The 16,524-nt window shown below is 42.8% G+C and overlaps 1 protein-coding gene across 2 annotated transcripts in view; it reads right to left on the reverse strand.

The window, feature by feature from the left end:
- The window catches only part of LOC149474301 (DAP3-binding cell death enhancer 1-like), a 68,041-nt gene extending 61,575 nt beyond the window's left edge, over nucleotides 1-6,466 (reverse strand). For both annotated transcript variants that reach the window (XM_089652893.1, XM_089652832.1), the window contains exon 1: nucleotides 6,352-6,466. In XM_089652893.1, coding sequence (XP_089509019.1) covers nucleotides 6,352-6,382 — 31 coding nt within the window. In that variant the 5' untranslated portion in view covers nucleotides 6,383-6,466. The remainder of the gene's footprint in view (nucleotides 1-6,351) is intronic.
- Nucleotides 6,467-16,524: the final 10,058 nt, after the last annotated feature.

Here is a 16,524-nt window from a genome sequence, read left to right on the forward strand (position 1 = left end):
GTTCATTTGCAAAGTTCAAACGATGATTTTTGTGGTGAGGACGTTGAAGAGGTTTTCTTCTGATGACTCTTCCATGAAGACCATATTTGTACAAGTATCTCTTTATAGTGGAATAGTGTACCACAACTCCAGTGTCTGCCAGATCTTTCTGGAGGGATCGTGCAGTCAAACGTGGGTTTTGAATTGTTTTTCTCACAATCCTGCGAGCTGTTCTGTCTGATATTTTTCTTGGTCTTCCAGATCTTGCTTTAACTTCCACTGTTCCTGATGACTGCCATTTCTTAATTACATTCCGAACAGAGGATATTGACATCTGAAAACGCTTTGCTATCTTCTTATAGCCTTCTCCAGCTTTGTGAGCATCAACTATTTTCAGTTTCAGTTTTCTAGACAACTGCTTAGAAGAACCCATGGTGCTGATTGTTGGGGCAAGGTCAGATGAGTCTGGGCATTTAAAACCTTTGAGATTGACATCACCTGGTCTTCCCAGACGATGATTGAGAACCATCCATGACACTGGCAGGTCTCAGCTTGGCAAAGGGGGCAGTGCATGCTATAAATTCTGCAGGGTGCCCAAACTTTTGCAGACGCCATTTTTTTGTTTTCTGTTATTTTGAAAGTGTAAATAATGGAAATAAAATTAACTTTTGTTGACATATTACAAGAATGTCTAATCTGTAATTTGATGTCTTTTGGAGATTTTTCCATCTTTATGCACATTAATACAAATTTTTAGCTGGGGTGCCCAAACTTTCGATCCCCACTGTACATCACACTGCATTACATTCTTTCCGGGAATCTGTGAATAGGGGACCTGGAAGAGACGTCAAACATCCCTTCTGTGTCAGGACAAGAAGTGGAGGAGAGTGGGGGGGTTGGCACTGTGGGCTGTGTGGAAGCAATCAGACGGCAGCGCTGCCGCCCGAATGCTTCCACCTGACAGGTGAGCCCAGCTGCTTGCCCACAACAGGGCTAAAGGTTGGAAAAAGCTACATGCCCGATGCCCGGAACTACATGTTGATCGGGCGATACAAATTCAACATCCCCTGTATCTGTATATACTGGATTTTTTTTTCCATACAAACTCGCGTCCCATTGGCTTCAATGTAATATTAATTAAAAAGTCTAATAGAATACAATTTATATATATATATATATATATATTTTTAAAAACCATCCATTTTGGTTTTCAGCCAAGTGCAACCTGAATTTTCGATTTCAGTCACGAATTTTCATTTCGGTGCACCACTGCTACTAATGGCGGTGATAAGCGACTTATAACGGGACTACGATAATGCAGCGAGCAATCTGACACTGATGCTGGGGAACAAACTGCCTAACTGCCACTGACATCACCAGTGACACGATTACAGTGCTCAGTGATAATATACACAGTCACTGTACTAATGACACTGACTGGGAAGGAGTTAACATCTAGGGTGATCAAGGAGTTAAATGTGTGTATTATGTGCTGCTTTTACTAAGAGATCTCTTTGTTTCTGATCCCTGCTTTGCTAACCAGTTGAAAGTCAAAACGTAAATATACTATAAGTATTGCAGCCTTCATATAGTTAAAATCCCCCCCGCAAAAAAATCTTATGAACAGGATTGCACACATCAGGGGAGCCTACACACAAAAATGTTGATTTCGCTACACATTATATATTGCTGTACATGCCAGATGAAAAGCAATAACTCTAGGCCCACAGTCATGGTTTATTCTAAACGGATGACCTGTAGGGGCTTTTTAAACCATTGCCGATGAAAAAATGTAGGGTACCAAAGTTTGTTGCCGTTTCAGCATTGGTTCACACTATAGCAGTGTGCGAAATCACATGTGATTAGGACAGGAATCACTCTGCATTCCTGTTCAACTCAAACGCGGTTCTTTGCAGTGTGATTTGAGCCCATTAGTTTTGTATGGCTCAATTCAGAACGCACCAAAACGAAAAAGGTGCAGGAAACTTTTTTTTGTCCGTACCTGAATCGGACCACATGGGTGGTCACACCCATGCAATCAGATTCTTGCAGCCGCACTGTGTTTTGCGACCTGTTTAGTGGCGTCATTAATGTAACATTATCACCGGTGGCAGATTACATGAGCAGAGTGCGATTTCAATGCAGTGCGGGAAATGCTCAAGATTTGCCCTGTTGCCCCCACTGCATATATGTGAACTGGGGCTCAAGGGTGCACACAATTTTAAGGCTTGATATGTAGGGTATCCATTTACTCAGTGCAAACTCATCTTTTATATTTTTTCAAAAAATGGGCAATCTAATGAGATTGTATGTCCTAAAATTAACTTTTTTTTAGTACTTTTAACTAAAATTTTCAGCTAATATTGTGTGACATAAAAAAAATGGAACTACTGCTATTTTATTCTCCAGGGTGTCTGATTTAAGAAAATGTATAATGTTTGGGGTTAAAGGTGGGAGGGTTCTATAATCTTGCAATGAAAATATTAGGGCTCATGTACACAGGGAGTTTGAAAAACTCTTCTTACCACTGGAAACTGACTGCTAGAAAATGTAGGTTAAAAATGTCAGTTTAGCCGTGTTTACCTACTGCGTTTATGAGCATTTAGCCTCGTTTATGCACGTTTGAGTTTAGAAGCGTTTTTAAAAGATAACCTCAGGAGACCTTCCAAATGCCCAGAATGAAATTAAATAAAAAAAAAAAAAGGCTACTAAAATACTGCATGAGTTATTTTATCAAGTCATGCTGTATTTTAGTAGTGAAAAGCATGTGTTGATGTTTCAGCTGTCAGCGGGATTCCCCACTGACAGCTGAATGTAAAAGAAAGAATTGCCGGCAAATAAAAAAACGGAGTGGGGTCCCCCCCTCCATCCATACCAAGCCCTTCGGGTCTGGTATGGATATCGAGGGGAAGCCCCATGCCAAAATGAAGAAAAAAAAAAAAAAATAGCGTGGGTGTCCCCTACAAAATCCATACCAGACCCTCATCCGAGCAAGCAGCCCAGCAGGTCAGGAAAAGGAGGGGGCGAGTGAGCGAGCACCCCCCTCCCTCCTGAACCATACCAGGCCACATGCCCTCAACATGGGGAGGGGGGTGCTGCCGGGTCAGGACATTGGACACAGCTCATCAAGTGGTAGAAGGTTGCTGTGATTGGCCGTTTACCATATCACGTGATCAGCTGTGTCCGTAGGACACAGCGATCAACGGCAACGTCGGGGCGCACAGGAGGAGTGTTCTCAGATGATGTCTATGGACGTCGTCCCAGAACTAGAAAACCGTCTTTGGCTATAGCGCAGTAGGGAAGAGGCTAAAACCACGTCAGATCCCTGTGCATATATACGCATATGGACATAGTATCATGAAAAAGAAAAAGAGAGGCTCTCCATAGTGTAATCCCGATTAAAACAATGTGGTAAATGAAAAGATGACAACCAGGCCCTTTACATCATATAAACAACTCATGTTCCAGAACCCAAGATGGCTGCAGCGGGATCATGTATGCGTAGTGGTGTGTGTTCCCTCTCTGCCCTACTAACGTTTTAAAAATAAAAATGGGTAATCTATTGAGTTTATTTGTCCAAAAATTAACTTTAGATTATGTTACCTGCTTATCCACCGCCCTATAGCAGAACTACTGCTACAGGACGGCAGGGCTGTGCAAAATCACGTATATCCCAATCACAGCACCACCTGCCTGGAGTTTGTATGTTCTCCCTGTGCCTGCATGGGTTTCCTTCAGGTACTCCGGGTTCCTCCCACACTCCAAAGACATGCTGGTAGGTTAATTGGCTCCTGTCTAAATTGTCCCTATTATGTGTATGTATGAATGTGAGTTAGGGACCTTAGATTGTATGCCCCTTGAGGGTTAGGGACTGATGTGAATGTATAATATATATGTAAAGCACTGCTTAAATTGACAGCGCTATATAAGTACCTGAAATAAATAAATATGCATGATTTTGCATTTTCAGTTAGGGGGCACACATGCTGCCCTAACCGTGCCGCCATTGGCAGCTACAGATATCGATCACCAAGTCCCAGCCGGAGATTCCCCGCCCGCACCGGGCAATCACCAAGGAACAGTGACAGGTCTCTCTCTTGCCAGCAAGGAAATGCTGCTGTGTACTTCTCTGCACAGCAGAGAAATGCACAGTAGCATGTTTCCCTAGTAAAACAGCACAGCAAACAGTTAACCCTTTGATCATCTCAGATGTTAACCCCTTCCTGCCCAGTGTCATTAGTACAGTGTCAGTGCTTTTTATTAGCACTGATCACTGTATTGGTGTCACTGGGGATGTCAGTGACAGTTCGTCAGTTCCCCCCAGTGTCAGAATGGCTGCTGCAGTCCTGCTATACGTCGCTGATCACCACTACTAGTATAAAAAAATAAAAATTCCACTATACATATTTCCATTTGCATACGCTGTAACTTTCACGTAAACCAATTTACACGTATTGGGATTTTTTTTTTTTTTGCAAAGACATGTAGCAGAATACATTTTGATCTAAATGTATGATGAAATTTGATTTTTTTTTTTTACTGGATATGTTTTATAGCAAAAAAATATTGTTTGTTTTTTTCTAAATTGTCAGACTTTTTTTGTTTATAGTGCAAAAAATAAAAAACGCAAAGGCGATCAAATACCACGGAAAGAAATCTCTATTTGTAGGAAAAAGGACATAAATTTAAGTTGGGTGCAGCGTTGCATGACCGCGCAATTGTCAGTTAAAGTAACGCAAAAAAATAGCTTGGTCAGGAAAGGGGGTAAATCCTCAGGAGGGCAAGTGGTTAATTGAAATCTTGTAACACAAAAAATATAATTTGCGCTAGTAGATAAATATTAAAATATACCGGTGAACAAAAAAATATAAAATATTATCCATGTAAATAATACTTATAAATACATATAAAGAATTTTTTATAAATAAAAAAAGTGTCCAAAAAAACAGTCCAAATTTGAGATGTGTAATACAGATCCAAAAACGTGCACAAAAAATATAAATGTGACAATCCACCACCAAAAGTACTAAATAAACTCACCATAGCTATAAAAAACTGAAGCATATATTGCTCTGGGAGCGGTGGTATTAGTAGATTAATAGACCATTCATGGATGTGTCTTCAGGGAGTAATATTCTGCAGAACCCAGATCCAAGCAGACCAATTTCAATGGAGCGAATGCTCTAGAATCAAATACCACTAAGGAAATCCACTTCTCCAAAAAGATCACCCTAATTGTATCCAAGAGGGGAAATGCCAGACACTCGGAAGAAATAAAAGAACTTCATGGTGCAGTATTATTAAAAAACAGCTTCCTTTATTATGCACTCATTGCACTTATCTCAAAAGGTGTCCCAGCCGACACCAGCGTTAACAGCATACAGGAATCACAGTGAAAAACGAACCCAGCCACTTGGCACATGCGCAGTAGATCGCTGGGAAACGTAATGACGTCACATCAAGCCCCACCCTACGCGTTTCGTCATGGACGTCCTCACGGAGCGGGCATATTTTCAGGTATATTTTAATATTTATCTACTAGCGCAAATTATATTTTTTGTGTTATTTGTTACACTTTATTTATGGTGGATTTTGCAGCTGGTATATCAATTAGTGACCCATATATATATTTTCTCTCTCTTTCCATAGGCGCCATTATATTTATTTATTTAATTGAAATCTTGTGCTTTGTAAACCGTTGGAAGTTTTGTGACATAAAAAATGGAACAACCGCTATTTTATTCTCCAGGGTGCCCGATTTCATAAAATGTATAATGTGTGGAGGGTTGGGCATAATCATCAAGCACAAAATGAGTTTTAGAAACATGTGCAAATAACCACAAAACCGGCTGTCGGCGAAAGGGTTAGTCATGATGGGTACAATAATCTTTATTACTGCGTGTCCAAATAAAATGATGGGACGCGATCTTTGGAGCGTTTAAAAACATTGCAAAAAGTATTGGTTGCCAAAAATGTCCCAGGACTGAACTACGTACCCATGGATGGCAGCGTGTCAGGGGCACATTTATGAAGAAAACTTTGTTCCAACAAAAAAAAACAATGACAGCCTGTTAGTCTCAATAAAGTTTTCCTATATGCTACAAAAAAAACCCCCATCTCTTTGCCCAATGACTGGCTAACCATCTGGACTTGGTGGCACTTCTCTTGGACTGAGCTGCCGGCTGTAAGCCCTGACAGAGGTTGTATTGAGATTCCGAATACAGGCTATGGGAGCCAGGTACCGTCACTATAAAAGTGTGTGACAAGGGAAAGTCAGCACAAGAATGACCCCCTCTACCACCAGGCTAAACTAAGACCCGCCCAGCCCCCTAAACACTGACATGTCCTCCCGGTCGGCACTGTCATACTCACCCCTTCCTAGGAGCCCCGGAATCCGCCACATTTTGGCAACCGAGCCAGTCACAGGGCTTCACTGCGCAGTGCGCATGCGTTCCGAGCCGCCCCCTTCACACCTACCATAGAGCCGGAGAGGGGGCGGGCCAGAGCGCCCACGCACTGAAAGTCAGTACTGTACAGGAGATTGCATAATAGTAAGCACGTGCTGGTACTGGCTGTCTGCAGGTGGTGAAACGCCGAGTTCAGTCTTGTTTGTAAAGGAATCTAGAATACAGCTACAACGTATACATTCTAAAACAACAGCTGAAGGATCCTTCACTTCATATTCAGTGAGCTGCCTTGATCCGCAGAGATTAGCTGCTTGACCTCTGGAAGGTTTTATCCCTCTCATGACCAGGGCATTGTTTGCTATTCAGCACTGTGCTATTTTAGCTGGCAATTACGCAGTCATGCAACGCTGTGCCCAAATGAATTTTCACACAAATAGCGATTTCTATTATAATACAGTTCAATACAGGAGGAATCAGAGCACCGTTTGTTAGAGCTTACAATCTAAATGGGATGGTCAAGTGACACAAAAGGTAATAGCTGTGGGGGATGAGCTGATGGAGGAAATAAAACTCCAGTTGACATGTCAGGTGGGGGCGGGCAGAAGAGGGGATTCGTCACACTATATATATATATATATATAGTGAAGGAAATAAGTATTTGATCCCCTGCTGATTTTGAATATTTAATGAGGGAAATAAGTATTTGATCCCCTATCATTCAGCAGGATTTCTGGCTACCAGGTGTCTTTCATACAGGTAACAAGCTGAGATTAGAAGCAGTCTCTTAAAGGGAGTGCTGCTAATCTCGTTTTGCTACCTGTATAAAAGACACCTGTCCACAGGAGCAATCAGATTCTAAACTCTCCACCATGGCAAAGACCAAAGAACTGTCCAAGGATGTCAGGGACATGATTGTAGACCTACACAAGGCTGGACTGGGCTACCAAACTATTGCCAAGCAGGTGACAACAGTTGGTGCAATCATTCGCAAATGGAAAAAACACAAAATAACTATCAGTCTCCCTAGGTCTGGTGCACTATGCAAGATCTCACCTTGTGGTGTGTTAATGATCATGAGAGCAGTGAGGAATCATCCCAGAACTACACGTGAGGATCTTGTCAATGATCTCCAGGCAGCTAGGACCACAGTCACCAAGAAAACAATTGGTAACACGCTTTGCTGACAAGGATTGAAATCTTGCAGTGCCCGCAAGGTACCTCTGCTCAAGAAAGCACATGTCCAGGCCCTTCTGAAGTTTGCCACTGAACATCTGAATGATGCAGAGGAGGACTAGTTGAAAGTGCTGTGGTCAGATGAGACCAAAATTGAGCTCTTTGGCATCAACTCAACTCTCCATGTTTGGAGGAGGAGGAATGCTGCCTTTGACCCCAAGAACACCATCCCAACTATCAAACATGGCGGTGGAAACATTCTGCTTTGGGGGTGTTTTTCTGCTAAGGAGACAGGACAAAGCACAGCATCAAAGGGATGATGGACGGGGCAATGTACCGTCAAATCTTGGGTGAGAACCTTCTTCCCTCAGCAAGGGCATTAAAAATGGGTCAAGGATGGGTGTTCCAGCATGACAATGACCCAAAACACACGGCCAAGGCAACAAAGGAGTGGCTCAAGAAAAAGCACATTAAGGTCCTGGAGTGGCCTAGCCAGTCTCCAGACCTTAATCTGATTGAAAATCTGTGGAGAGAGCTGACAGTTCGAGTTACCAAACGTCAGCCACCAAACCTTAATGACTTGGAGAGGATCTGCCAAGAGGAGTGGACTAAAATCCCTCCTTAGATGTGTGCAAACCTGGTGGCCAACTACAGGAAACGTCTGACCTCTGTGATTGCCAACAAGGGATTTGACACCAAGTACTAAGTCATGTTTTGTGAAGGGGATCAAATACTTATTTCCCTCATGAACATGCAAATCAGTGCATAATTTGTTAGACATGCATTTCTTTTGAATTTTTTGTTGTTATTCTGTCTCTAAGTGTTACAACACACTTACCATTCAATTTTTAGACTGATCATTTCTTTGTGAGTGGCCAAACATTCAAAATCAGCAGAGGATCAAATACTTATCTCATTCACTGTATGTATGTATATATATATATATATATATATATATATATATATATAAATAAAATGTTGTGTCTGTAACTATTATCTGTGAGACCTACTGAAGTAATTTTTTAAGATTGTTTTTAAAGGAAATTGTGTTGTAATTTAATCTTATATGTGTAATAAAAACTCCAGTTGTTCTATCTTTAAATTTGTGTAGTATTGTAAGACCGTGCGCCTATAAAACCTGAAGGAGTGATACTTTTTTTTCTGTGTATGCAAATCTAAGGACGTGGTTCTGTGGTTCCTCCTTTGACTTTAATACTTGTGGGGGCAGAATAGGTTTCTCTGAAGAGGAGGGTTTTCAGGGATCATCGAAAAAGCAAACAGAGTAAGATATTGTCAGACAGATTGGGGTAGGGAGTTCCATAGGATAGGAAAGGCATGGGAAAAATCCTGGAGGTGAGCACGGCAGGAAGTGATGAGGGATCTAGAGAGCAGGAGGTTTTGGGAGAAATGAAGAGAACGATTAGGTCGGCATTTGGAGATTAGGTTACTGATGTAGCTGGGGGCTAAGTTGTAGATGGCTTTGTAAGTTGTTAGTATTTTGAATTTAATTTGTAAGGTGAGTGGTAGCCAGTGAAGGGATTAGCAGAGAGGAGTAGCAGAAACTGAATTGTTGGTAAGGTGGATGAGCCTGGTAGCAGCATTCATGATGGACTGAAGGGGGGATAGCCTATATAAAGGTAATCCCATGAGGATGGAGTTGCAGTAGTTGAGGCGAGAGATGATAGGGAATGAACTAGGAGCTTTGTGGTGTCCTTTGTTAGGAAGAGGTGTATTTTGGAGATGTTGCGGCGGTTCAGGTGGCAGGATTTGGACAGTGATTGGACATGGGGCTGAAAGGATAGATCAGAGTCTAGGATTACACCTATAATCTTGGCATGCGGTGATGGGCAGATAGTTGTGCCATTGATCTTGACAGAGGAATCAGGAGAAGAGGCATGTGGGGGAGGAAAAATAATGAGTTTAGTTTTGGATAGATTGAGTTTCAGGAAGTGGTGTGATATCCAGCCTGATAAGTCTGTTAGTAAATTAGTGATACATGAGGGGACTGAAGAAGTGGGCTGAGGGGTAGAGAGATAAATTTGGATGTTGCCAGTTTAGAGGTGGTATTGGAAGTCATGGGAAGCAATCAGCTGACCCACGGAGGCGGTGTAGATTGAGAATAGGAGAGATCTAAGAACAGAACCTTGGGGGACCCCGACAGAGAAAGGAAAAGGAGAGGAGGAAGTAGAATTGTAGATAATGCTAAAGATGCGGTTGGATAAGTAACATGAGAACCAGCAAAGAGTAATGTCATTGAGACCAAAGGCATGGAGTTTTTTGAGAAGAAGGGAGTGGTCAACTGTGTCAAAGGCAGCAGAGAGGTCCAGGATTAGGAGTACAGAATAGTGACCATTGGACTTACTGAAGCTGTTAACAGATCGTTTGTGAAGTTTTAGGAGAGCAGTTTCTGTTCAGTGTTGAGGGTAAAATCCAGATTGAAGGGGATCAAGAAGGTTATTCTCGATGAGGTGGTCGCTCAATTATAGACAGACGTTCAAGGAGTTTAGATAAAAAGGGGAGGGCTTTTTAAGTATGGGGGTGACAAGTGCATGAGAGTTGGGGAAGAGGCCAGAGGAGAGGGAGAGATTGAAGATGTGAGTTAGAAAGTGTAGGATAGAGCCAGAGGGTGAACGTAGCATTTGTGGTGGAACAGGGTCCAGGGGACAGGTGGTTAGATGGACGTTAGAAAAAAGTTTAGCAACCTCGTCTATAGTGGTGGGGTTGAATGAGAGAAGTAATGATTGTACCTGTGGACATGGAGTGTTAAGTGGAGAAGGTATCTGTACAGCAGATATCTCCTGACAAATTGTATCAATCTTATGTCTGAAGTGATTGGCAATCTCCTGGGCAGTGAGTGAGTTAGTAAGTGGAGGCAGTGGAGGACGATGTAGAGAATTAAATATAGAGAAGAGTTGTCGGGGACGGGATGATAAGTTGTTATTAAGAGTGATAAAAAAGGTCTGCTTGGCAGAGAAGAGGCAGGAATTGTATTCTTGGAGAGGAGATTTATATTGATTGGACTTGGTCTTACGCCATAGGCACTCAAGAGCGTGGCTATGTTTTTCAGATTTCTGGTGTCATCTGCTTGCCAAGGTTGCAGGGGTCGGGGCCTGATTCTGTGTGTAGTGAGTGGGGCCAGTGTGTCCAGTGAGGATGACAGTGATGTGTTGTAGACATAAGTGGCTAGATAGGGGCAGGACAGGGATGAGATTTTGTCATAGAGGTGGTCAGTAGCAGAGTAGAGAAAAGAAGAGTTTTAATGGGTAATTATTAGGCGGTTGGAGGGAGAGGAGGTAAAAGAGTGAAACTAATAAGGAGGTGATGAGAGAGAGGGAAAGGATTATTGGAGAGGTTGCACAGAGTGCATAGGTGGGAGAAAACAAGGACAAGGGTGTTGCCATCAGAGTGAGTAGAAGCATGTATCCATTGCTTCAGGTCAAAGGAGGAGGTTAGACTGAGAAATTTGGAAGTAGCAGTGCTAGTGTTAACAAGGATGTCGAAATCACCAAGAATGATTGTGGGGATTTCAGAAGGGAGAAAGTAGGGTAGCCAGGCAGAGAAGTCATCAAGGAAGGCTTACACCAATCCAGGGGGCCCATAGATCACAGCTACTGTATCTTAAAGAAACTGGGGAGAAAAGACGAATGCAATGTGCCTCAAATGAGGAGACTGACAAAGAGGGAGGTGGGTGAAGTACCTGATAGGTGCTATTTTGGGCTAGAAGGATTCCCACTCCCCCTCCTTTCCATCCACTGGGTATGGGGGAGGGCAGCAGGGGAAACAGTGTCAGATTCATGAAAGCAGGTTTCAGTAAAGGTGAGTAGACTAAATGCGTTAGCTATAAAGAGGTCATGGAGATAGGTGAGTTTGTTATAGGCAGCAGGCATTCCAAAGGGCACAGGAGAAGGGGAGTCTGTTCTTGGAAAGAAGAGGGATGGAAAGTAAATTGTATGGATTGCAGCTGTTGCCAGCAATACGTCTGCAGTGTCTGATCATCTCCTGTATTATGTCTGCAGTCTCTAACCATCTACTGTAGTATTTCTGCAGTCTCTGATCCTCTCCTGTAGTATGTCTGCAGTCTCTGACCATCTCCTGTAGTATTTCCAGTCTTTGATGACTTCCTGTAGTATGTCTGAAGTCTCTAATAATTTCCTGTAATATTTCTGCAGGCTCTGATCATCTTCTGTAGTATGTCTGCAGTCTCTGACCATTACCTGTAGTATGTCTGGGTCTCTGACCATCTTCTGTACTATGTCTGCAGTCTCTGACCATCTCCAGTTTTATGTCTGCAGTCTCCGATCCTCTCCAGTAATGTCTGCAGTCTCTGACCATCTCCTGTACTATGTTTGCAGTCTCTGATCATCAAGTGTAGTTTGTCTGCGGTCTCTGATCCTCTCCTGTAGTATTTCTCTAGTCTCTGATAATCCCCTGTAGAATGTCTGCAGTCTGTAACCATCTCCTGTAGTACTTCTACAGTCTCTGACCACCTCCTGTAGTATTTCTACAGTCTCTGATCCTCTCCTGTACTATGTCTGCAGTCTCTGGCTATCTCTTGTAGTATGTCTGCAGTCTCTGATCCTCTCCTGTAGTATTTTTGCAGTCTCTAACCCTCTCCTGTAGTATTTCTGCAGCCTCTGACCATCTCCTGTGTTATGTCTGCAGTCTCTGATCCTCTCTTGTAGTATGTCTGCAGACTGAGAATTTTCCTCGCTTTCTCAGGTCTGAAGCAATACTTGAGGAAGAAAGGAAAACTCTTGAAAACTTGTCTTTTAGGTGTTAGGTTAGTACAATAAAAAGGTATAATTGCATTCCTCATTACATTCGTATTTTGTAATCATATTGATATATACTTATGTAATTTTTTTCAGTGGTATGATTTAGTGGTGAAAATTATTAGTCCCCCCCCGTTTTCACTGCAGTATCTTATGTGCCCCCCTATTTATTGTTCCTATAGTTGCCACTACCACAAGTACGGTATATGAAAGCCAGTGGTTCAAAAAAATTCTCTGTCATGGCTTGAAGGATCAGAGGGAAATTCTACTTTGCTGAATTCAATTTCTTATGAGGATGTAATTTCAAAAGAGCTTTCAGAAATTGGAATATGAGAGCATTAGACATGCAGAACGAAAAAAATTGTTTTGTTTCGTTTTGGATAGATTCATTGTGTTACTAATTTAATTTAGTTGATTTGTTTTGAAATTCGTTTAGTTTCATTTATTCATTTTCTAACGAATTCCAAATTTTCAAAGCAATTCGAATTCAGATCCATTGAAAATTTATCGACTGATCCAAATTCTGTGTGAAATATAGCTGGTTGTTAAGGAGCAGGCCAGAAAGCCTCTGCCATGTCCTTAACAACCAATGACTCATCAGCTGTCAGCCGGTTTTCCCGCTGACAGCTGAATATAAGCAAAAGAGATATTAAAAATTCATAAAAAAAGACAGCGTGGGGGTCCCCCCCCTCCATCCATACCAGACCCTTGGGGGTTTATTTACTAAAGCTGGAGAGTGCAAAATCAGACTCACTTCTGCATAGAAACCAATCAGCTTCCAGGTTTCATTGCCAAAGCTTCATTGAACAAGCTGAGGTTAGAAGCTGATTGGTTTCTATGCAGAAGGGAGTCTGATTTTGGACTCTCCAGCTTTAGTAAATAAACCCCTTGGAGTCTGGCATGGATTTTAATGGGAACCCCACACTAAAATTATAAAAAAAAATGCTTGGGGTCCCCCCCCAAAATCCATACCAGACTGTTATTTGAGCTTGCAGTCAGGAAATGGGAATGGACAGAGGGAGCACCCTCCTTCTGAACCAGGCAACATACCCTCAACATGGTGGGGTGCTTTGGGACAGGGAAGTCCCCCCAAAGCACATTGTCCCCATTTTTATGGGGAGAAGGGCCTCTTCCCCACAGCCCTAGCCCAGTGGTTGTGGAGGTCTATGGTGGGTGACTTATGGAATCTGAAAGCCCGCTTTAACATGGGGGCCCCCAGATCCCGAGCCCCCTGTGTGAATGAGTATAGGGTACATAGTACCCCTACTCATTCACCAAAAAAAGTAAAAGTTAATAAAAACAGAACAAAAGTTTTTGACAAGCCCTTTATAAAAAATAAAACATATAAACACTGACTCGAACAAAAAAAAAGAAAAACACCATGCGCCGAACACGACTGCTCCCGTCCAGGGACACAGCTGAATGACAGGTAAAAATAGGGGTGGCAGTTACCTGGTGACGTAATCGGGTGACCCTGCCCCATGTCTACCTCTCAATGGGCGAGTGCCATTATGGGAATGGTAACCCCATCTTCATGTTCATTTGTCATTTGGGAAGGACACTTGCCCAATGAGAGGTAGACATGGGGGCAGACATCACCAGGTAACCCCCGCCTGTCAGACAGCTGTGTCCCTAGACAGGAACAGTAGTGATCTGCTGGCTTTTTTTTTTCTACTTCAGGTCAGCATTTTTATGTTTTTTTTTTTTTTATAAAAAACTTGTTAAAAACGGTTGTGTTATTATTAACTCTTTGAGCATGTATGTACATGGGGGGTGGGATCTGGGGGCCTCCTTGTTAAAGATGCTTCAAAATTCTGATAAGGCCCCCAACTGCAGACCCCCACAAACACTAAGCCAGGGTTGTGGGGAAGAGGGCCTTGTCATCATGAAAGCACCCCCCCTCCCATGTTGAGGACATGTGGCCTGGTAAGGTTGGGGGGGGGCACTCACCCCTCCCCCCCCATTCCTGGCCTGCTGGGCTGAATGCTTGGATAAGGGCCTTGTATGGACTTTAGGGGGGGCCCCCACGCCATTTAAAAAAAAAAATTGGTGTGGGGTTTCCCTGAAAATGCATACGAGACCTGAAGAGCCTGGAAAGGATGTGGGGGGGGGGGGGGGGGAATACTCCCACACTGTTTTTTTCTTAATTTTTAATTTCTTTTATTTGTGTACATTCAGCTGTCAGCGGGGAAACCCTCTGACAGTTGATGAGTCATCGGTTGTTAAGGACACGGCTGACTTTCTGACTTGCTCCCTGACAACCAGCTATGCTTCACACAGAATTCGAATCATTCCAAGAATTTGGAATTCATTAGAAAATGAATAAACAAAACTAAACAAATTTCAATGAAATTCATTACTATTGTTATTATTGTTCTTATTATTGTTATTCGGAGATTCTGAGTTATTCATCTGAATCTCTGAATAACCAAAAATGTGTACGACTTTAGATTCGGACCAAAATGAATTGCACAGAGAGCATTCAATGCACCACCTGTGAGGGAAGTAATACTGAAACTTGTACTTTGTTAGTGTTAAAAGAAAGTCCAAGATCTACTCCAGTTGCAGAAAATCCAGGACCGCTAACAATGGAGGGTTCAGCGGATTTCTTGTCTTTTGTTTGGCAAAGGATATAAAGTTCTCCCAAATCTTAAAATAAGTATTGTTAGTAGACTGTACCAAGAAACTAATGCAGCTGATGTTCATTCTTGTGCAACTAATGCTCATTCTTGTGCAACTAATGCTTGTGCACATGTTCCAGCATACAGACAAGCTTGAGCCAGTAAACAACATGCACTGGCATATCCGCACATCCGTGTGCACCAGTGTGCATGCCCAATCCTAGAAATGAGCCAAGCTGCCTATTCAAAGGAGGCTCCAGAAAGTTCTAATCTCTGAATGTTCCTCAGCTTTCACGTGGCCTGTGTTCTTGTGCTCCTGCTTTTTTCTGACTGACCTCCCGTTGCTGATCTGGTTTGCTTCTGACCTTGCTTTGTGGATTCTGGATACCGACCTCCACCTGACTCTGACTATGCTCTGCCTGCTTACCTTGTATGACCCTGGCTCACTGTGCCTATGTCTCTATCCCTGGCAGTTACCTGATTCCAAGCCATTAGCAGCCATGTTTCTTTGAGCCTTGTCCCTCTACCACCACATTCAGGAGTGTGTGGACCAGAGCTGCAAGGAAGCCCTCTCGTCGGATCAACCTCCAAACAATGTGTGTGACATACTGTACTGCTTAGTTGACTGCTTTCTTGACTGCAGAACGTTCTGATGGGCCTGCTTACCTCAGCTTTTGCCACTTAACCTTCAAACTTTCAAGATTCAGCTTTTCTTGAGATGGATGAAAGAGGGGATCTTGCTTTAGCAAATCATGGCTCAGTGGTAAGATGCATGGGTATTTAATGCAGTGGCTCTAAAGAAGAGGAAACCAAGACCTCCTTGGCCACAGAGGAGTTACCGCCATTACCTTTACACATATGTTCAGTGGAACTTTGAGAATTACAGGGAAGACAGGGAAAAGCAATCACTAGAGAAAACCTTCATGATTGCATCAGGGCAGCTTCTGCTAAAGCTTGCAAGTCTGGAATTCATGAAAAATACAAAGAAATCTGGGCATTGTGGTGAGAAGCCATGAGGTCCACAGATAGGGTCTTTTACTCTTTTGAAGATCTCTAGGAGGTAGAGAGGGTTCAAGGACCACTCCTTGGGACCTGATAACTTACAGCTGAGATTTTCCACCCAGATGTTCTGAAGCCCTGGTATATATACTGTTTCAAAATCCTGAAAATTGGCTTCAACCCAAGTCAGTAGAAATGAGACTTCTCAGAGTAAAGATAGATGTTTTGTTCCTCACAGAAGGTCAATGTACATTACTCCAGCAGGGACCTTCCAGTGGTCCAACTTGTCCCTCGCGAAGCACTAAGGTTCTCCCAGCTGAAGTCACACCCCTGCCTCCTCCACATACTTTTCAGGGCTAATAGCCCGACATTGTATGTGATGATGCAGAGGGACCACCCAGAACACTGAAAGAGAGGAGGAGAACACCAGAGTTGGTTAGAGTGAGGGGTAACATAAGTAACCCGTGTAGCATGGGTGGGATTCACTTCAAGGGTTTTTTCCTTTTACAGCCCAGATATGGATTTATAAGAATGTTCCACTTTAAAGAATGGAGAGCAAAAAGTCATGTGATC

Source organism: Staurois parvus, unplaced genomic scaffold, assembly GCF_062004578.1.
Source record: "Staurois parvus isolate SC_StPar_1 unplaced genomic scaffold, SC_StPar_1.0 ptg000006l, whole genome shotgun sequence".
NCBI lineage: Eukaryota > Metazoa > Chordata > Amphibia > Anura > Ranidae > Staurois > Staurois parvus.